This window comes from Malus sylvestris, chromosome 3 (genome assembly GCF_916048215.2).
Source record: "Malus sylvestris chromosome 3, drMalSylv7.2, whole genome shotgun sequence".
Lineage (NCBI taxonomy): Eukaryota > Viridiplantae > Streptophyta > Magnoliopsida > Rosales > Rosaceae > Malus > Malus sylvestris.
The window spans coordinates 28,982,370-29,004,847 of record NC_062262.1 but is presented as its reverse complement, the minus strand read 5'-3'; the positions used below and the strand labels follow the sequence as shown (position 1 = coordinate 29,004,847).

Here is a 22,478-nt window from a genome sequence, read left to right as displayed (position 1 = left end):
TTTCGCGTATATGATTTTAATTTGACAAGTTTAAGGACTGGTTGGGATTGTTTGTGTAAAAATCATTTCTTCTCTATAAGTGTTTATGTTAAAAGTATTTTCAATGAAAGAATATTGATTTTTTTTAGTAAAAACTCTAGTGCTTCATGAAATAGCATATGGTCTTCTCAAGCAAGCGTAATTATGTGTATCTAAGCACTTTTTTTTTTGGCAAAAGCAATGAAAGGTGATTTTAGTTTTGTGTCCTTTCCAAAAGCAAATTATAAACATATCCTAACTTATGCATGAACCGCCTACAAATTATACTTGCAAAAGTATAAATAGTTTAAAACAATAGTTGATGAGATTCAAACTTAAGATTCTACTAATAAAATAAAAAATTTCATTAGACTAAATTATAGTCAGACAAAATTGTTGAAATGTCGCTATGCATGCAGAATTGAAATTCAAATTCTCCTACCATGTAGTTGATAGTGTTTATATAATCCCTGTAGTTGTTTCGGCCTATTAGGTGGGCACAACCACCCAATAAGGGCCACAAACTCTCCCCTTCTTCCCTTCTAATCTTTGTTCACGTTTCAACGTGTCATCTAGCCACAAACATGAAGATGGTCTACAAAGGTTTAGCATCAACAAACTTTATACGCTTATATATCTTCTCACTCTAGCTAATTTAAAGTTCATTTGGAGACTTGTAGTTTGAAGGGAAATCATATCATGGCATGTATATGAATTAATAATGTTTTCTTGCCAAATAATTTAACGTATTGATGTTGTGAATTAATAATGTTCTCTTGCCAGATAATTTAACGTATTGATTCGATTAGCGTAACTTGCCAAACAATTTTGACTTGAGGACATTTACGCGATATTCAAAATCATTTTGCAATGGGATTTGCTCTTATCTTATTATAGTCGACTCCGTCCTACATCTTGTAAAGTCCTCCTCCATTACATTCAACGAAGTTTGCCGAAATAAATCACGACTTTTGCATGCTCGACAATCTCTTGGATCATACCATCCAATTGACTTTTATGACCATTTTTCTTGGATATATATGGATGCAGCCTTAATATGTAGGGCATGTCGACTTCAAAAAAGCAACTTGATTATTGTCTCTCACTTGCGTATAGTTGCGCTAGCAATAGATAGCTAGCTAGGACAAAAAGACGGGGTTCCATGCAAGTTGCACGATTGAAATGGACGTCTAGGAAGGAAAAAGTAATGTAGGCCAAAAATCCCGAGAAAGATAGATAACAGGAGGAATGCTTACCGATTAGTAGATTAGAAGCATACTCCTTAGCTTTTAGAAGCTAAGCAAGTCAACATATTGACCTAACCCTTCTCTTCTTCCCTCCGATTTAGATCTCCTCTCTTCCTATTCTCGTTCCTTGTGTCTATCTTTTCTGAAATGCGGGGTATTCTTTCTGAGCAGTTTAAAGATCGACTCACAGATGGGTGTGGGCTGGGCAATGAACCTGCTGATGTATTGTAGCCTGCCCAAAATTATATCTCAAAGCCTTGGAGCTCAAAATTTTCTAAGCGGCAGGATAGGGGGGGGGTCAAATTGCTTAAATCAAAGGGGAAAGAGAAAGATAGGAAAGATGCCAAGTCAAGCCATGTACTACCATTGGCCATACAATGATGGCATTGTGGATCTTTTTCGTATTCCAGCTAGGAGAAATTTTTTAATATACCGGAACACAATCTGGTACGTCAAGTGTCATAATACAAGTGAGTTTGATTTTTTTTAGAAGTATCTAACCATTTGTAACATGACACTTAATGTACGAGACTGTGTTCCCGACACATTGAAAAATCTCTCGCTAGCTAGGGCTAAATATTCTGCGTCGTACTATTGCATTGCAAGTTTCTGTTAGGTTTTAGAAGTATCTAACCATTTGTAACATGACACTTAATGTACGAGACTGTGTTCCCGACACATTGAAAAATCTCTCGCTAGCTAGGGCTAAATATTCTGCGTCGTACTATTGCATTGCAAGTTTCTGTTAGGAAAACATGCATGCCTATTTTGACCACAGACAAATTCAGGCTCTTTACGTACACACATTGCCTATCTAATTAATAAAACATGCATCTCAAGATTATATTCGTTATTTGGACTTTTCATCCAAATGAAAAAACAAAAATGAACAAGAACATTAAGACTAAGAAGATTCAGACTAACAGGTGTGTTATAATTAAGCTAGCTTGGTGCTTATTGGTTGGTCGGCCATCTTAGCACATGAATTAATGTTTTATTATAAGCTAATTAGATCCACCGCTAATTAACTTGCTATAGTACAATGTGATTTATCTAACGTTATCCTTAACGTGAATGCGGTTGCTCACTGGTAGTGTAGGTTTGAAGAAAATGGTTAGTTTGATTGTTAATTAATCTGGGTTAGCGCAAGAACGTGGCATGGCAAACCCACGTGTAATTTATTAGTATTTCATTTCATTTTTTGGCTTTGGTAAACCCAAATCACATGTTCACTGTGTTTACTCGGTCGTTGACTTTGTATGTATTCTAATCCGGGGCTGTATACAGGAGGAGGATTCTCTTCTCTCTTAATTTTTCTTTCATTGTCTCTCTTTCTATTTAAATAGTTACGATTAAATCACGTCATCATTTTACATTAATTTTTTATTGAAAGATAAAGATAAAAAGGAAAATGAGAGAGGAGGGAGGGAAGAGAATGAGAATAGGATGGTAGAGAATTCTAATCTGCATATTTGGGCATCATTGCTAAATTTACAGTCAGGCAACAGACTCTCTTTTGAGAAGAGAACTCGTGTGTGTTGTCATGTCTTATTTAGTAGGAAAGAACTTGTGTGTGACTCACAATGTTGATAAGTGATCGTTTCATAAGTGAGAACTAGAAGTGAAAAACTCCGTACGTAAGAAATTTTCTTATCGTAATCTCTACATCGTCATACATTGTTACTAAGTACTAGCATGTATTACAATGCGCAGAGGCCGATCCAAGATGGGGTCCCCTAGGTCCCGGACCTTATCGAAGTCAGAAAATATAGGGGAACACAGTTGCTGGATGACCCTTAATAACCATTTGGTATGGATCTTGAAAATGCTCTGTTCGATGATGTCTCTTCGGCAGCGATGCTCGACAAGCCTTGTCATCAGGCCTTGGAAGTCGTCGACAAATATAGGCATAACATATCTCACCAAGTGTTCAACCAACCATTTGGTATGGATCTTGAAAATGCTCAGTTCGATGATGTCTCTTCGGCAGCGATGCTCGACAAGCCTTGTCATCAGGCCTTGGAAGTTGTCGACAAATATAGGCATAACATATCTCACCAAGTGTTCAACCAAATGTCTCAATAAAAAAAAAAAACTTGAACGACAAAATTTTGTATTGTGCGCAAATGAATCTTTTGCACCGGGATCCTACGAGATTAAAGTCCAGGATCTGCCTCTAACAATACATGAATTATATTATACGAGAAGCTTCTAAATATTTATTCATTCATTTTACAACACAAGTATTGATAACATCGAATGACAATATGTCCAAATTTTTCCTAATGCATCTTGCATGGCTAATGGTTTTCGTTGCATGCTAAATTTGGTTATGGTACCACATTTGAACCTTCCCTTGTATTAAAACTCACGATTTACCTACTGTCATTGAGTGAGTGAGGAATCTTTTTTAATTAGCTCCTAATCTTGGTCGGTTAATTAAGTATGACGATAAACACGTCGGGAAGCTCAAAATTAATTAAAAAAGGGTAAAGGCATTACCCAGTGCCCAACGGCCCGGACATTTAGGATCCTGCATGTTCAACACACCGCCGGAGTTAACGGTCACTTTCATATAAATATAGCCGTTGAGATGGGGTAGCGGTACCTTGTAAATATTCAATTCTTCCTGTCCGTGACAACATGTAAGACCATCTTCAAATGAGATGTCAAATATGTCAAATATGATTAAAAGATATTTAAGTGTTCTCCAATGGATATATCATATATGATGTAGCATGTGAGTTATCTAATTCTTTACTTTCTAGTTGCCTTTTTTTACAAGAAACAAAGAAGAAGTCAAATATATTTAATTTAATTTTTAATGCATAAGTCTCATTAACAACCAATAAAATAAAAACTAAAAGAGAACTTTAACGAAAAGCACCCGGTATTGTTCACTTTAACGAAAAACCACATTTTTACACTAAAAAGTCAATCCTGGTACTATTCACTTTACCCTTTATTTTGTCCTTATCATTAAAACTCAAAGTTTTCAAGCCCTTTTCATTAGTTTTCCTAAACTATAAAACTAATTTTGATTATTTTTTAATAGTTAATGTAACTCTAGGCCTAATAAAATAATAAAATAAATATTTGACACATCCATTGAAAAAGAAAATAATTTAGCACTTGTATTCGATTTGCCACATTAACCATCAAAAAAATTTTTGACATACTATATTTGACATCTCCTTTGAAGATACTTTAAAGTTCTCTAATGTTGTACAAAGATTAAAAAATTAATCACCTTTGTGATTTACTTTTTATGATTAAATGATAATTAAGTAAATAGATAAATAAATAAATAAAAAAGAAAGAAAAAAAGAACAATGTCCGACCTCCCAACGCCAGAATGATCCGGAGATGTAGAAACTGGTTATTTACAGACACGAGATTTCTGAGCTTCTCATCCAAGAAATGACAGTATTTTCAGAAAGAGAGAGAGAAGGTTCCTAATCCAAGAAATGGCAGCTAAAATCTCATTTAAATTTCCAAGATCAATAGTTTAATTTGCTTAACTAATTATTTGAGAAATATTCTGCTGATGAGTGCTTTAGTTATAAGTGCTTTTAGTAGAAACTCAAGAACACTTCGAACTTTTTCTACCAAACGTCATTGGAAGTAATTTGTTTTTGTTTAACAAATGATATTATTTACATTAAAAGGGTGGGGGAGTAGGCTAAGCTTCACATTGGGATTAACCATAATAATTGGTTCAAATTTGTATTTGACGAGAATCGAACATAAAACATTTCACTTACAAATAAAGAAGAATACAACTAGACCATAGTTCTAAGAAGCCTTGATGAATTTTATTTATGTTGTAAATAATATTCGAGAGAGAGGAGAGCAGGACAGTAGAGAGAAGGGTCATACCTTCACGGACCTGCTAAAGGATTCGTGTTAAGGCACACCTATCAAAGCACAATAGTTTTTCTCCAACTAAGAGACCAATCACAACGTGACAGTGACACGTGTCAATATCAAAATAAAAGCTCCTGGAGTCTCATATTTGACCGGGGACGAAACTCTCCTCACCTATAAAAGGAGACCATTTTCCTACATCTAATGACATTATGAATCGATATTATCTACTCTGAGGGAAAGGGGGTGAGTTTAGCCTCACAATGGGCTAGCAATAATGGGGTTAAATTCGTATTTGATGATAATCGAACCAAAGACTTCTAACTTACAAATGGAAAGGAATATCACTAGATCGTAATGATGATTATGCTTAAAGGCTTTATACTATGTAAACTCTTCACTATTAATGAGAACTCATCTACCTTCGTGGACGTAGCCAAACTTAGGATGAACCACTTACATCTTATTTTCGCTTCATATCTCTATCTCTTCACATACTACCCTCACTAGGTGACTAGAGCAACCTTGTGAATGTTACAACCTTAACATTTTACATTGTTCCAAAGTCCAACTGGTTTTTTTTTTATTTTTTTTATCAACATTTAATGTTATATATTATTAAATTAAGACACGCCATGTAATATGCCTAAGTGTTACGAATGAGGATCCTTTTCGAATCCTCTTTGTGAGGATTCCAGGAATTTTCTAATTGTGTTTATTTATCGTATATCGTGTAAATTTATTTTAAATTTTTTTATTTAAAATTGAAAACAAATAGTACTTGATGAAAATTGATTATACGATTTACAATGAAATGAACGATTAAAGCATCATCATTCACGTGTCACCTCTTATACCATCATTCACGTGTCACCTCTTATAACATCATTTCCACTTCTTCAAAACGGTAACGCTACCTCCTGATCCAACGGTTCATGTTTTATCGCAAAACCCACTCCCCCCTCCGCCGCTATATATAACCCACCTCCTCCCCCATTTACTCATTCCTTAAACTTCCTAAATAAAACTTTAGCCGGAAAAGGTAAAGATTCTGATCAATTCGCAACATTTATCGCCGGAAAAAAAATGTCGACGAGCTCGAGCAACAACTGGTTACTCACTCTTAAGGTTGCGCTGATCTCCACTGGCGTGGTCTCCATGGCCGTTGGGCTGAAACTCTCATCTCCATTGGTCGCCGACGCCGTCACCTCCCAAGTTCCTTCTCTCTGGAGCTCCGCCATCTCCTGGCTCAGACCGCCGTATCTCTACATACTCATTAACTGTATCATCATCAGCATCGTCGCCTCCTCCAAGCTCCACCCAAAACCCGAAGATTCTCATCCGGAAACGGAGCCGGAGCTGGTGATGGTCCCTCCTCTGACGACGGAGAAGATCTCCACACAAATACAATCCGACTACGCGGCGTACGACGGCGTGATTCTGAGCGAGTACGGTTACGATGCGAATGTGCTACCAAAGATTTCGGATTCGTATGGAGGAGGGACTGGAGGAGTAGTGCTGGAAGAGAAGGTTTGGGTCTCGGAGGCAGTGAAGAAGAAGGAGAACAGAGAAGATAGGGCGGCGATTGACGGCGGCGATGAGAACGCCTTGGTATCGACGCCTGTAAAGACGAGTTTGCAAAGGAAGGGCTCTATGGAGTTCTGGTTGAACGAGAATCAGAAACCGCCGGTTTCCGCTCGTATCGGTCACAGAAAATCAGTTAAAGCTAGCCCTGAAGGTACCATTCTCTCTCTCCCCCCCCCCCCCTCTGTACGACTTGTCGTATACGTTTTTGAATATTCGGATAGGAAGAAAGAACTGGAGTGGCCGGACCGGACCCCCTAACCTTTCGGTGGTCAAAGCGCCGCCCGATTTTTTTTATTTTTTATTTAATTATCATGTAAATTTCAAATTTATTTCCGGAGTTGAAAAGGTCGAAATTGACCTCGTCTCGTGGGGGCAGAAGTATAATTTCGATGTGGAAATGGCAAATTAATGGGTTTGTTTTGGCAGGGGGGAAGTCGCTGGGAGTGTCGAAGCCGAAACGGCACGACACGCTGGAGAGCACATGGAGGACGATAACGGACGGGCGGTCGATGCCGTTGACGAGACACCTGAAGAAGTCGGACACGTGGGAGACGCACGTGAGGAGGAATGACGAGAACACGCCGCCTCCGAAGTCGAAGGTGAACAAGTCGGAGACGTTCCAGGAGCGGAGCAGCGGGAACTCGCCGTCGCTGGCTCGGTCGTCCGGGTCGGGGCGGCTGAGGAAGGAGCCGTCGCTGAGTCAGGACGAGTTGAACCGGCGAGTGGAGGCGTTCATAAAAAAGTTTAACGAGGAAATGAGGCTGCAGAGGCAGGAGTCGTTGAATCAGTACCAGGAGATGGTTAGCCGTGGGGCCCAGCCCCCATTGTCTCACTAGTTTAATTATTATTTTTTTGTTTATATATTTATCCATTTTTTGTTTGGGTATAACAGAGTTAATTTGTTGGGTAAAAATCAACGGCTAGTTTTAAAGATGTCCGAAAACTGTGGCCGGTTGGGTAGAGGAAGATTTTGGAAAAAACTCTAAGAAAAGATTTCGAGAACGTCATTTTTCCAATTCCTAATATGAAGGTTATTGGAGAAAATACGTTTATCTCGAACCTGAACTATTTAGGTATTGTTTTTACTTTCATTTATGTCAATAGTAAAAGAAAATGGCTACCATCGGCCAATGCAATAGAATGAGTCGACAAGCTTGCAACGTACGGAACCAATATCCATTTTTAGAAGGAAAACAAAAATTCATACGAGTTTCGGAGTTCCCGGGCAACCCTTACCCTTGCACGACAGGTTTTAGGGTAAGTTCCACCCACGAGCTCTTGGCTAAGAATCTCTACCTAATGGCCAACATCCAGAACCTAACCGTAATGCCACTAAAGATAACAACAAAAAGTTAGTCAAACGAATGAGACATTGGTTTGGTCGATTGCGACCAAAACACAAAAACCTGGTTTGGTCAAATATGATGTTGAATGCTGATGGTCTTCCTTACAGGATACACATTCTTTTCACTCTTGCCATCTTACATTTACACATAACTAGATCTATTACGTCATGTACATGTGAAACTGCGAGCAGACAGGGTTCAAAGAAGAACGTAATGCTGCCATTCTGGAAGTGTTTCGACGTTTATTTTCATCAAGCAAATCTCTACATTGCCATTGTAACTGGGAAAAGCCTATGCAAGAAAGTATATACACCCCCTCCTAACAAAACTGCACGCTGTTAAGACAACAAAATTCAAACATGTTAGTGAAAGCCGTGCAGCGACCTCTCAGGTAGTTGAGAAATGAGAAAATAGCTCATACGATGTCCTAGTTGCCTTGCGATGGCCAGAGAATCGCCAAGTGCTCATTAGGAAGGGCATTGATGATAGACAAAGTTGTAAAATATACATGTCTAATTGTCTATCACCAGAAACCAGAATAGTCAATAACCGATGATGGGGGTGACTGCTTTTCTATTACACGGGGGACTGAAATGTACTAACAAGTTTCGAAGAATTAAAAAGCGGAAACTAAGGTATTGAGAACTTACCTGATTGGATTGATCCATGCTGAAAATTTGCGAAATGAAAGCAGGCTCTGCATATACAAGGGTTTTGCTCAGGAAAACGAGAAACAAAACTTTGAAGCGGAATGTGAACAACTACGATTTAATCAAGAATTTGAAACAAAATATTGAATGCACTGGTTCACACAGAAACAACTACGATTTAAAGTTGCCAGCATTGCTAGGCAGATTTTCAACAAGTCATGAAATATTTAATATGAGGCCAGTCACCAGAGGGCAGACGAACAGAACAACAAAGAAATATGGCGGAAGCTTTCAGTCCCGGTTCTTTTCTACCGAACTTACGTGCAGTGCTCCAGCAAAAGAAGCAGCGAGAAGTAGAGGAGCAACATAACCACTTGTGTACGTCAAAAGTAAGCTGCCTCCTATTACGGGGTTCTGCAATAAAGTTTGCCAACTTCAATTAATAACATTTGCAATGTAAACAAACTACAGAAAGGGAAAACTTGAGCTGGCAAAGAGTACTGAGAGCAAGTTAACAAAAACAAAAAGTACTGAAAGCATCAACCTTTGATAAATGACTCCCAACGCTCCGATATGCTCTCTGTTATTATTATTATTATTTTTGCTAACTGTTTTGAATTTGCATGCTGTAAGTGTTAGGAATGTCGGTACTACAAGATAGAGAATGCACAAGGTAAAGTAGAAAATGGACACCAAGAATTTATGTGGTTCGGCAATTTATGCCTACGTCCACCAAACAAGGATCAATCTTCACTATATGAAAAAGATGAATACAACAAGAGTAGTCTTACCAAGCCAAAGACAAGGCTTGATGGATACAAGAAAGTATAACACACACTTTCTATCACTCTAAACTTCACTCACACAATGTGTAGTGGAACACTCTCACTCTCACTCTTGGAGTTGAACTCTAGCTTTGGACTTGATCCTTTGCTACTCACTCTTCTCTTGATTTTATGTTTCACTACAACATCACACCCATATTTATAGGTGAGGGTTTGGCATTCTACTAGTTTCTAGTGTATTCTTCAAACCTCTAGCATAGAAAGATCTAGACTAGCCACAAAAGTGTGGCTTCTAGATCTTTCCATTTGCAACCAAGGAAGCTAGTACTCTCTAGCTTCTTCCATCAACTTAATAACATGCTAGAATTGTCTAGCATGCTCCAGCCATCTCTCTTGCTTACTAGAATAATCTAGAACATTGATCATGGGCTGGACCATATACCAACAATCTCCCCCTCCAGTCCATGAGGGAGGAATTCCGATCATGACTCCAAGTTACCTGGAGTCCATCCCAGCAGCCTTAATGCAGAATTCCAACTTTGATTTTGTGACCACCTTTGTCAACATGTCTGAAGAATTATTATCGGTATGAATCTTCTTCAGCTGTAGCATCTTGTTCTCGATAGCATCTCTAATCCAGTGATAACGAATATCAATGTGCTTGGTGCGTGAATGGTATGCAGTGTTCTTGCTCAAATCCAGAGCACTCTGACTATCACAATAAACGCCATAATCACTTTGTTTCAAACCCAACTCTTGGAGAAACAACTCCTTGCATGCTTCTGTAGCGGCTATGTATTCAGCCTCGGTTGTGGACAAAGCAATGCACTTTTGTAACTTGGATTGCCAAGACACGGCTCCCCCTGCAAAAGTAAACAAGTACCCAGACGTAGATTTTCTACCATCCAGGTCACCTCCCATGTCAGCATCTGTAAATCCTTCCAAGATTGGTTTGGAACCGCCAAAGCACAAGCACATCTTAGAAGTCCCCTTCAAATATCTGAGAATCCACTTAACAGCTTCCCAGTGGTCCTTCCCTGGATTAGAGAGAAACCTGCTCACCACACCTACTGCATGAGCAATATCTGGCCGTGTGCACACCATTGCATACATGATACTTCCTACTGCTGAAGAGTAGGGAACAACTGCCATTTTCTCCTTTTCTTCATATGTTTTTGGACACGACTCTTTGCTCAACTTGATATGATTGGCTAAAGGTGAGCTTACCGATTTGGCTGCTTTCATGTTGAACCTTTCAAGCACCCGTTCAACATACTTTTCTTGTGACAGCCACAACTTTTTGGATTTTCTGTCACGAATTATATCCATGCCCAAAATCTGCTTGGCTGGCCCTAAGTCCTTCATGTCAAAGGACTTAGATAACTCTTCTTTGAGCTTTTTAATCATAGAGGTATCTTGTCCGACAATCAACATGTCATCAACATAAAGCAATAAGATGATGAATTTACCTCCAGAAAATTGTTTGATATAGACACAAGAGTCAGCATGAGTTCTCTTGTACCCATTACTCACCATGAATGAGTTGAACTTCTTATTCCACTGTCTCGGAGCCTGCTTAAGACCATATAAGCTTTTCTTAAGCTTGCACACCAAATTTTCTTTACCTTTGACTTCAAAGCCTTTGGGTTGCTCCATGTATATCTCCTCTTCTAAATTGCCGTGGAGAAATGCAGTTTTAACATCTAACTGCTCGAGCTCAAGATCCATACTTGCTGCCATACCAAGGATAACTCGAATGGAAGTCATCTTCACCACCGGTGAGAAAATCTCATCGAAGTCAACTCCTTTCTTTTGACCAAAACCTTTGACAACCAAACGAGCCTTGTACCTTGTCATGTTGTCGTCTCTTTTCAATTTGAACACCCACTTGTTTTTCAATGCTTTCCTGCCCTTTGGAAGCTCCACCAGCTCATAGGTATCATTCTTTGATAAGGAATCCATCTCCGACTCCATTGCCTTCATCCATTTGTCACTGTCGTTATGAGCTCTGGCCTCCTCATATGTTTCAGGCTCTCCATAATTAGTCAACATGATATACTCTGATGAAGAATACTTGGTAGACGGTCTTCGACTTCTGATGGATCTTCTGACCTGATCTTCATTCTCTTGTAGGGCTGGAGGCTCCCCCTGATTGGGTTCTCCTTGAATCTGCTCTTCTTGACTAGGCTCCACCTGATCAGCAATCTCATGGTCTGGCACATCTTGATCAGGCTCCTCTTGATCAGCATTATCTGATTCTGCAGGCACTTCATTGGCAGTTGCTTCAGGGATGTCATCGTGACTTTCTTCATCTGAAGCTAATGGATCAACTCCTCTGACTGCGCCATCTGGTTGTGCCTCTTTATCCGAATCCCCAATTGTTTGATCTTCATAAAAGACCACGTCTCTACTTCGGATAAACTTCTTCTGGTATGGGTCCCATAATTTGTAACCAAAATCTTCACCGCCATAACCAAGAAAGATGCACGGTGTAGCTTTGTAGTCTAACTTCGATCTCTGCTCTTTGGGCACATGCACAAAAGCTTTACAGCCAAACACTTTCAGATGAGAGTAAGACACATCATTACCAGCCCATACTCTCTCTGGAACATCAAGACCTAATGGTACTGATGGAGATCGGTTGATCAAATAGCAGGCTGTCCTTACAGCTTCACCCCAGAACTGCTTAGATAACTTTGCAGTCCTCAGCATACACCTGACTTTCTCCATGATGGTTCGGTTCATTCTTTCAGCAACACCATTATGTTGTGGAGTTCCAGGAACTGTCTTCTCATGACGTATGCCATGTTTTACACAATACTCTCTAAACTGGTGAGATGTGTACTCGCCGCCGTTGTCGCTACGAAGGCACTTAAGAGGTTTCCCAATTTCCCTCTCCACCATGGCATGGAACTCCTGGAATGTCTGAAACACCTGGTCTTTGGATTTCAACAAATACACCCACACCCTTCGTGAAGCATCATCAATATAAGTAACAAAATATTTATTTCTTCCAAGTGACTCGACTTCCATGGGACCACACACATCTGAATAAACAAGATCTAACAAGTTTCCTTTCTTTGTAGATGGAATCGAAAAACTAATTCTTCTTTGTTTTCCTAATAAACAGTGCTCACAAGAGTTTAACGACGTACCTTTGGCAAAGGGAATGTGAGACTTCTTTGCCAAAACCTGTAGGCCTTTCTCGCTCATGTGACCTAGCCTCTTATGCCACAAGTCTAGAGATGAGTCCTCCACAGCATTCAACTCACCTTTCAAAACCTTGGCATTTGACCGGTACAACGTACAACAAAGTCGTGCTCTTGCTACCACCATTAAGCCTTTAGTAAGCTTCAATTTTCCTTCGCCAATATGGTGATAATATCCTTGTCGATCAAGGGTACCGATGGATATCAGATTGAGACGTATATCAGGAATATGTCTCACATCTTTCAACATCAATTGGCAGCCGAGATTAGTTCTTAGACATATATCACCAATTCCAAGAATTTTGGAATAGCTTTCATTCCCCATCTTCACTATGCCAAAGTCACCTTCTTTGTATGTACTGAAGAACTCCCGTTTGGACGTAGCATGGAAGGAAGCTCCATTGTCAAAGATCCATTCAATGTCTCTGTCAGAGTTGCCCATATGCAGGCATTCACCAACAGACAATATTTCTGGTACATCACCACATATGACAGCAGTGGTATTGCCAGTATCATCTTTCTTCTGATTGTTTCCTTCCCTTTGCTCTCTCTTCCAAACTCGACAATTTTTCTTCATATGGCCTTCTTTGCCACAATGGTGGCATGCACCCCTGAACCTTGACTTGGATCGGCTAGGACTCCTGCCATGACCTCTAGGCCCTCTACTCTTGCTTCTTCCGCGGTTCTCTGTGACAAATACTTGGCTGCTATCTGTGCCAGAAGTCTTTCTCCTTGTTTCTTCATTGAGCATGCTATTTTTAACATTATCAAGGGTAAGAACACCATTAGAAGCAGAGTTACTTATACTCACCACAAAGGTCTCCCAACTGTCTGGCAAGGATCCAAGTAACAAGAGCGCTTGTAGCTCGTCCTCGATCGTCATTTTCATAGTAGCCAACTGGTTGATGATATTCTGGAAATTGTTCAAGTGTTCTGCTACACTTAAACCATCCTTGTACTTCACATTGATGAGCTCTTTGATCAAGAAGGCTTTCTTAGCTGGAGTCTTCTTCTCGAACAAGGACTCAAGCTTTGTCCAAAACTCGCGAGCATTGGTTTCATTAGACACATGGTGAAAAACACTATCGTCCACCCATTGTCTAATTGTGCCAATAGCCTTGCGATTCATCTTCTTCCACTCGGCATCGGACATGCTCTCTGGCTTAGCGGCATCTCCTTCAATTGGCTCATGCATATCCTTGCAATAGAGAATGTCCTCCATCCTTGGCTTCCATGTTACCCAATTGGAGTTGGTGAGTTTGATCATAGTGCCACTTCCTTCCATCTCGCAGTACGAGCCAACCGGGCTCTGATACCACTTGTTAGGAATGTCGGTACTACAAGATAGAGAATGCACAAGGTAAAGTAGAAAATGGACACCAAGAATTTATGTGGTTCGGCAATTTATGCCTACGTCCACCAAACAAGGATCAATCTTCACTATATGAAAAAGATGAATACAACAAGAGTAGTCTTACCAAGCCAAAGACAAGGCTTGATGGATACAAGAAAGTATAACACACACTTTCTATCACTCTAAACTTCACTCACACAATGTGTAGTGGAACACTCTCACTCTCACTCTTGGAGTTGAACTCTAGCTTTGGACTTGATCCTTTGCTACTCACTCTTCTCTTGATTTTTTGTTTCACTACAACATCACACCCATATTTATAGGTGAGGGTTTGGCATTCTACTAGTTTCTAGTGTATTCTTCAAACCTCTAGCATAGAAAGATCTAGACTAGCCACAAAAGTGTGGCTTCTAGATCTTTCCATTTGCAACCAAGGAAGCTAGTACTCTCTAGCTTCTTCCATCAACTTAATAACATGCTAGAATTGTCTAGCATGCTCCAGCCATCTCTCTTGCTTACTAGAATAATCTAGAACATTGATCATGGGCTGGACCATATACCAACAGTAAGATGATACCAGAATGAACAAGAAATATACATATATATATATGAAATACTGGAGATGATTGATTGAGACCAATAAGCAACACTGAAGGAATGTAGAATGACCCTCCTACAACCCAGGCTATTAGAGCGTTCACAAAGGTAAAAATACTGCTTTTTCTATCAGTAATCTGAAGAAAACTGAAAGCTCAAGGGAAATGTCAAACATTTGAGTTTACCTTAGATGTAGCAACATATCCAAGCAGAGTGGCCAGCACTGGCGTACTGCACGGTGAGGCAGCTAAAGCAAATGTAAGCCCAGCTAGATATGCTTGCACACCTAATACGTCCAAGTTGAAACTTGTAAGATCATTTGGACAACCAGCTTTATCTAAACCACAAAATTCTAAAAATTTATGGTGGGTAATTACTTGAAGGGAAATTAGCAGCAGCAGCAGCCCGGGGATCAAAATTGCTAAAAAATGAGGGGAGCTGTAGTTCAATTACCTGTAACGTCAACCCATAAGGTGATGGCATAGAATAAGGGTTAGCAGAAAATCAGAAAGACCTGGTCAATCAAAGTGATAGATAATAACCAATACATATTCTAGGCGGAATAGAACAATGTTGGCACATGAATGAATACCTCAAGCAGATTCAAGCCCATAATAATAGCTAAACCTGAAGCGGTCAAAGGTAACCCTGCCCATGCCTTTCCAGCGAATGACGCTCCTATGCCTAAGAGTGCAAGTGGTAGTTGCCAATCCTAATGAGAACGCAATTGAATTCCCAAGAACCTGACCAAAAAGGAACATTAACATCATGCTGTTGTTAGAAATGTGTTCGTGCGTGTGTGTCAATCTGTCAGAGAGAGAGAGAGAGAGAGAGAGTAACAAAGGAAATCAAAAGTAGCAAGTTATCACCCCTGCCTTGCTTTTCCCTGAGCCAACTGCTCCTGTATGATTCCAATAAATTCATATCAGCATTACACATGATACATGCAACTGTCCATCTCCACGCAAAGACAACCCCTTTCCCCTCTTTTGTCTCCATATCCATGAGATAAAAGATATGCTTACCTATGTAACCTAGGGTCAGCGGTAGAACACTTAGCGTACAAGGAGAAAGGCTGGTCACAAGCCCAGCCCCAACAATAACTGCCAAACTGTAAAGACGAACAAGCAATGAGAAACAGTGCATATTCCAAGACACTGAATCATCAAAAATACAAATGTGAATGAAGACGTGAATGTGGGACTGAATCCTCCAAACCATTCTCCAGGGCCTCCATCAGCTAAGGTATACATTGAAACAGCACCTTCCTGACTCGGAAAAGGATTCTAATCCCTGAGAATATATATGATAGGTAAAATTGGGAATTTTTTTTATACAGATTTTAATAATAGCTTGACCAATACACAGACAAATGTTTATTTTTTGGACCGTTAAATCTAAACAATTATCATAAAACAGCAGAACTAAAAAAACTAGCTTTTGCCACGTCTGTGAAGATCAAATTCGCCGCTGAAACAAATATCATAAAAAATTATCACAGTTACAAGCAAGTTTATAGAGTTCATGCAATCCCAATGAATAAACTAAATATCAGCAGTAACACGGTGTGCTAAATAACAGCTAATTTCACACAGTTTGAAGAGTATAAATATTCACAAATTCTATACGGTATCCAGAAGACAAAGGAATTAAAAAAGCTCCTAATTATATGTCTCTACCTTTGAAATTAGACCTTTTCATTATAGATATGAAAGTTCAACCACCGCTTTGTGCATCAGATGCGGGTGAGGCCATTCTTCCTTTTACATTTCTGTTTGTCTAAAGGCTTTCTTTCTTCTTCTTTTTTTGTTCTGTTTCGTTAAATTAGATTGTTTTTTTGTTTGGGGGAGGGGAATGGGTTGAAAGTTTTGGATCTGTGCTTTTTGATAGGGTGATATATGCGATCTCCACGTTGAACATGATTTGATGCTAGATATGTTGGGTTGTTAATTGTCATGATGTTGTTTACTCTTAATTTGGAGAAAAATTGTTGATCTTTTTGTGATAATTTTGGATTATTTATTCTAATGGATTGACATAAAAACAGCTAGCGTAATCACCTAAGATTTCTAAGCTGAGGCTTGATGCATGCAAGTGGTGGATCTTCATGGTGGAAGGGGTTTCCTCTTTAACCCATAGAGCTCTGAATTAAAATTTCTCACGTGCTCTTAGTGTAGCTTAGAGATATAAGGAATATCACTTTTAATAAACAAAAAATTTAAGACTTATTAGGGCATGGTATGGTCATTTCAAATCTGTCTTTAGCCCTTGATCATTAGGTTAGGTATATATGAAATTATTTGAAGAAAATGTTTCATTTCTTTATGCAAGAACTATTGGTTTGAACAAAACCAAGGATTACATTTGAGGTTCATGCATGGAATATTGAGCAAGTAGAAGTAGTTTATATCAGCCAATTTTGCACCAGAAATAGTATCCTAGCCTATTGGTGTCCTGATAACACCATCCTCATTCCCAAAAAGGTTCAAAACAGTTGAACAGGAATGCTACAATATTCCATGGAATGGAGTGATCCTTAAATGGAAGGGTATGGTTCCTGGAATTTCATATTCCGTGAAGCCAGTGCTACCTTAGATTTTCGATACAAGGACACTGATCTTCAAACTCGGAATTGTTGGTGTCTTCCATATAAATCTTTGGTCGCTCTACTCCGAATCCAACTACTGGCTTTAAGGTGTTGACATGTTCGTTGGAAGTCCTTTAGCTCCAAGGCTTTACCTTAAGCCTGACTGACAAGCAAGAGGACTAACTACAAGGGATATTCTCTAGAATGTCGCTACCCGTTGTATTGATTTCATGTACAAGTATGCTTTAGTTGAAGGCCGCTCGAGCTTTCCCCAGAAGTTTGGCATGTGTATCTTCAGCGTTGTGGAACTTGGACGTTTGTTTTTTTTCAAGAAGTTTTTGTTTTCGCCCCCATCAACAGATTAAAGGACTTTTTTTTATCGAAAACGCACCTAAATGATTCATTAAAAGATCAATCTCAATTGTTGTATCTTCATCATACAACAATTGAGAATTGATGTATATTCATCATACTCGGAAAAAATCCTTTATGAAGTTTCTTTTTTCTCCCCTAGCAATGTAATCTTCATCATACTCATCATAAATTGGCAAAGCATTCCAATCAACTAAATTATCGATTTTGTAAAAAACTGACAGCAGTGACATGATAACCCAAAAACTGACAGCAGTGTATATTTGGGAAAAGTCCGTTATGAAGTTTCTATTTTCTCTCCCATCAATGTAATCTTCAGCATACTCATCATAAATTGACAGAGAATTCCAATCAACTAAATTATCAGTTTCAAAAAAAATTGGCAGCAGTTACATGGTAACCCAAAAATCATCCGAAGCTTTGATTACCAACTGATGCAAGGCTCAGCAAAAAGAAACGAAATAAAATGAAATGAGAACTAAAATTTTGTGTTCGTTATCACCTAGTGCGAGGAGAAATCTGAAAACCCCGAAGAGCCTGTTCTAGTACCACCCTACAACCACAAAGACCTGGAAACAAAAGTTGAACAATCTCACAAGTGAAAGGCACAAAAACATAGAGAAAACACTCTGCATATTTCTTTCATTCAAAAAACGTCTAATCTGCTCACCTTCCAGGAAGAAGTGGGTTTTAGATCACATACATTCGGAAATTAAAAAAAGGCCCTGGCTGTTATGATTAGCCAAAAAAATGCCCTCTAGATGTTATTAAATTTAGGAAGACTTTGGATGCGGTCCCTAGTTATGAATAATGTTTGACTGAAACTTTGTTGGTTTTCAATTTTTGATCCAAGTCCCTAAAATTAATTGATAATTTATTTCTATGTACGTTACTATATTTTTTAAATTAAAAATTAAAATTTATAGTTGTTTATAGTAATGAGATTTTAAATAAAAAACATAATTTGTGGGATTAAAAATATTAAAATATAAATATACTATTGTGTGTGTGTGTGTAAACATGGGTACATTCATAAAAAATAACCAAAAAATTATTGTATCAAAACATGGGTACATTCTTCAAAATGGGTACATTTAGCAAAAATAAAAATGGGTACAAATAAATAAAAAAATATGGGTACAATACAAATAAAACTTTAAAAAATATGGGCACAAAAAGAAATTAATATATGGGTACAAATTAAAATTGAAAGGAAAATTGGTACAAATTAAAAAAGGGTTGCAAATTAAAAATGGGTACAAACTAAAAATAAAAATATATGATAAAAAATTTAGCCATAAATATAAATATACTAATTGTAACATTTTTAATATTAAATGAATATATTTAGAAATAAAAAATATTTTATTATTGAAATAATTAATGATATTATTAATACAAAGGACCTTGATCAAAAATTGAAAAGTAATAAGGTTTTAATCAATAAAGTAGTAAAAATAAGGATGAAAACCTAATTACTCCTTAAATTTATTGAGCGCTACCGATTGATGTTAAGTGTTCAATTTATCCTCACACTCCATAAATGCACTGGCCAACTAATCTACATCAGTACTTGACGTCAGTTTTTTTCAAGAAGTTTATGTTTTCTCCAAGTAAAGAACTTTTTTCCGGAAAAGCACCTCAATAATTCATTAAAACATAAAATTCCCAATTGTGAACCCCATAACAATCTCAAATGTGGAATGTCTCTCTAAATATTATAATTCATCTTTGTTTTCTTAATTTGTCACCCCAGTAAATTCCATATATTACGGTGTCTTTTATTTCTCCAACATCAAAGGTACTCCTGGTCAAGGTTTGCTATTTGCTGCGTCTAACAATCTTATCTTGGAAACCTGTTGTGGTTCAGATTGAGGAAACTGTTGTGCTACAAGGATGTCAGTTACAAGATATTGTATTTTTTCTAGGAAATTCTCTCATCTCATGGAAATCCAAGGAAACATTGGTTATGTTTATAGATCATCGACTGAAGTCGAATATCAATCTATGGCTAATACATGTTTGGAGCTGACTTGGCTGTGCTATATATTACAAGATTTAAAAGTCCCACAGATAGTTCATGCGCTATTGTGTTGTGATAATCATGCGGCTTTATACATTGCAGCAAATCCTATTTTTCATGAGCGACGAAGCACATTGAAATAAATTGCCACATAGTTCAAGAAAAACTACAAGCCGGAATGGTTGGTCCTTCAAATATACCTACGTGCTTACAATTAGCAAATGTATTTACAAAGGCTTTGGGAAAAGATCAATTCGTGGCACTGTGAGACAAGTTGGGACTTCATGCTACTCACTTTTCAACTTGAGGGAGAGTTTTTTTTTTTTTTTTTGAACAACCGACATTATCTACACTAAGGGGGAGGGGGTGAGCTTAGTCTCACAATGAGCTAGCAATAATGTGGTCGAATTTGCCTTTGACGAGAATCGGACCTAAGACCTCTCACTTACAAGTGAAGAGGAATACCATTAGACCGTAGTACTAAGTGGCTCGTAAAACATATTTTAAGTTTTACCTTCTCTTTTGCCATTAGCCTCACAATGTGCTAGTAATAATGTGGTCAAATTCGCCTTTGGCAATAATCGAACCTAAGACCACTCACCTACAAGTGAAGAGAAATATCACTAGACCGTAGTATTAAGTAACCGTAATCAAATCCCACCAAAAGGGGATCACGACTTCTAAGCCTTAGAGATAAGATTGATCCAGTGTCGTAATAACCATTTTGTTTTTACTTTTTGTTTTCATTCTTTTTTAAACGAAATTTGAAATCTTGTATGGTAACTACTTTCAATTTTCGAAAACTGAAAGTAGTTATTAAATAAGGTTTGAAATTTTAGTTTTCAAAAAGGTGAAAATTGAAAACGATATGGTTATCAAATTGCCCCTAAAAGTCTCCAAAAACAATGTTGTTGATTTTAAAATTTCGAAATGGTTTGGTGCAAGATCCCCCTTAGAATAAAGGTCTTACTCAATCCATCTAATACTCTGACAACAATGCCTCACTTGTTAATAAGGTTTTTTTATTGTTAGGAACAACTTTTACACAATATTTACCGAGAAAAACATTATCACAAGGAGAACACAAAACAACTTCTTTGGAAGATACAATTAAGTGCAAGAATTTTTTTGTCAATAATTAAGTGCAAGAATTACTTCTATAAGGTTTATTGGGGTTTAAAATAGGTAACTAGTGTGTATCGTGCAATCAGATTCTCAATCTAATTAACAAGGTTAATTTTGACAGTTTGAATTGTGTGTGTGTTTGAATTTCTGAGCGTTATATGCTTTTCCAGTTAGGTTATGTTATCATTGAGCATTATATAGTTATCTTGACCAGCCATTTAAAATTTCTAACAGGTATATAGTATATTGGGTTACTTCGATCACTTAATCAACATCCTTTTCATTGTAATTTTTAGTATGCATTTACTTGGTTATACTTAAAAGTGTAAATTATATCATTATCTCAGTATTCTTCATAGCTTTTGGTTACTAACTAGATGCTTTGCAAATCTAGTTCTGATTATTTGAATGGAAAACTTTGTGAAACCTTTCACATTGGCCATGATGGATGGGTAAATTGTACTCTGTGTGGCAAGGTGAGCTTCAAACTTCACACTTTTTATTTTTTGGTCATCTGCTTCTCATGCCGATGAACAAGATTTTTATTAGAGGTTGATTAATTACATAATTAAGGACTTCAACTCCAGATAATTTTCTTTATTTATCCTTTATTTTTCTAATGAACTAATAATTTGTTTCCTTATTCAGCCACTGCATTGTGTGTGCGTTATATCGCGCTACTTGTACACCGAACTCGATTTCGGAGGAGTCGGGTGCTCAGAGTGTTTTAATGCATTTATCATTCAGTCAGGTGAAGTGATAAGTGGCGCGTAGGAGTTTGTGAATTTCTGCATATTTGTTCATCTCTTAGAGTTTATGGCCTGCTACATGCTAACAACCAATAAACCAAACAATTGAATAAGTAGCGGAAAAGTTAATGATTCAGGAAAATGCCAGTCCTCTATTTTTTTCAGCTGCTGGTGCGAGCAACCGGAGATATCCTGCACCTGCACCTGCATCTGCATCTGCAACTTCACCTGCATCTGCACCTGCACCAGCACCTGCAACTGATGGTGAGGATGTAAGCAGTCAAATACCCCGAGTGGATGCTTCTACAGAGAGCCATTTACATCCTCAAAATTTGCCAAGGACGACGAGCAATGAGCAGCAGCTCCCGGAAATCTCTGGAAAGTATCCACTAATTTTTTGTGTCATATGTCGTATAGATGTTGAATGAATGAATTTGTATATTATAAGTGTTTTTTTCTTTCATTGCATTGAGTTCATTTCAACTGCAATTGAAATCACTTCATGCAACAATCATTACATATTACCATAAAACTATTTACAAAGCTGACATGCTTGTTCTCTCTAATGATGTGGATCCTACAATTTCACGTAGATCCCACTTGTATTAGAGAAAGTGTGTTAGTTTAGTATGTCCAAATAATAGCGCAGTGTAGCGCCCTACATTTTATATTTAATTGATGTTTATATTTTTGAATCTGTGAGTCCTTGACCTAATCCAAGTTCAAGCTCGGAGGTTATTCTTTTGTTTGAAAGACAATAACCGCAACTGATACTCATCGCAATAATGCACGTCTTATCATACCAAAGAGAGCGGCAGAGGTGAGTCCGGTTCTCAAAAGTAGTACAGTATTTGATTTCTAGTACCAGTACTTGAGTATTTATCTGTTGCTAGTAATTAAATTAAGATTAATATATATATGTTTGTGTGAATGACACAGGCCCATTTTCCAGCAATAAGAGA

General features: G+C 38.0%; 1 protein-coding gene and 1 pseudogene across 1 annotated transcript; one reads left to right on the top strand and one right to left on the bottom strand.

Annotated features, from left to right (window-relative positions):
* Positions 1-6,126: 6,126 nt before the first annotated feature.
* Positions 6,127-7,860, top strand: LOC126616907 (uncharacterized). The gene is made up of 2 exons (XM_050285031.1): positions 6,127-6,870; positions 7,146-7,860. Exons 1-2 carry the CDS (start codon positions 6,219-6,221, stop codon positions 7,553-7,555), a joined length of 1,062 nt encoding a protein of 353 aa, XP_050140988.1. The 5' UTR covers positions 6,127-6,218; the 3' UTR covers positions 7,556-7,860.
* A 211-nt stretch (positions 7,861-8,071) lies between these two features.
* On the bottom strand, positions 8,072-21,922 carry LOC126617140 (cytochrome c-type biogenesis ccda-like chloroplastic protein; annotated as a pseudogene).
* Between the last annotated feature and the right edge of the window lie 556 nt (positions 21,923-22,478).

Bases quoted from the DNA above. Each gene is read 5' to 3' on its own strand.
- LOC126616907 (XM_050285031.1), top strand. From the start codon at position 6,219: ATGTCGACGAGCTCGAGCAACAACTGGTTACTCACTCTTAAGGTTGCG. The intron at 6,871-7,145 runs GTACCATTCTCT...TTGTTTTGGCAG, and splicing joins AGTTAAAGCTAGCCCTGAAG to GGGGGAAGTCGCTGGGAGTG.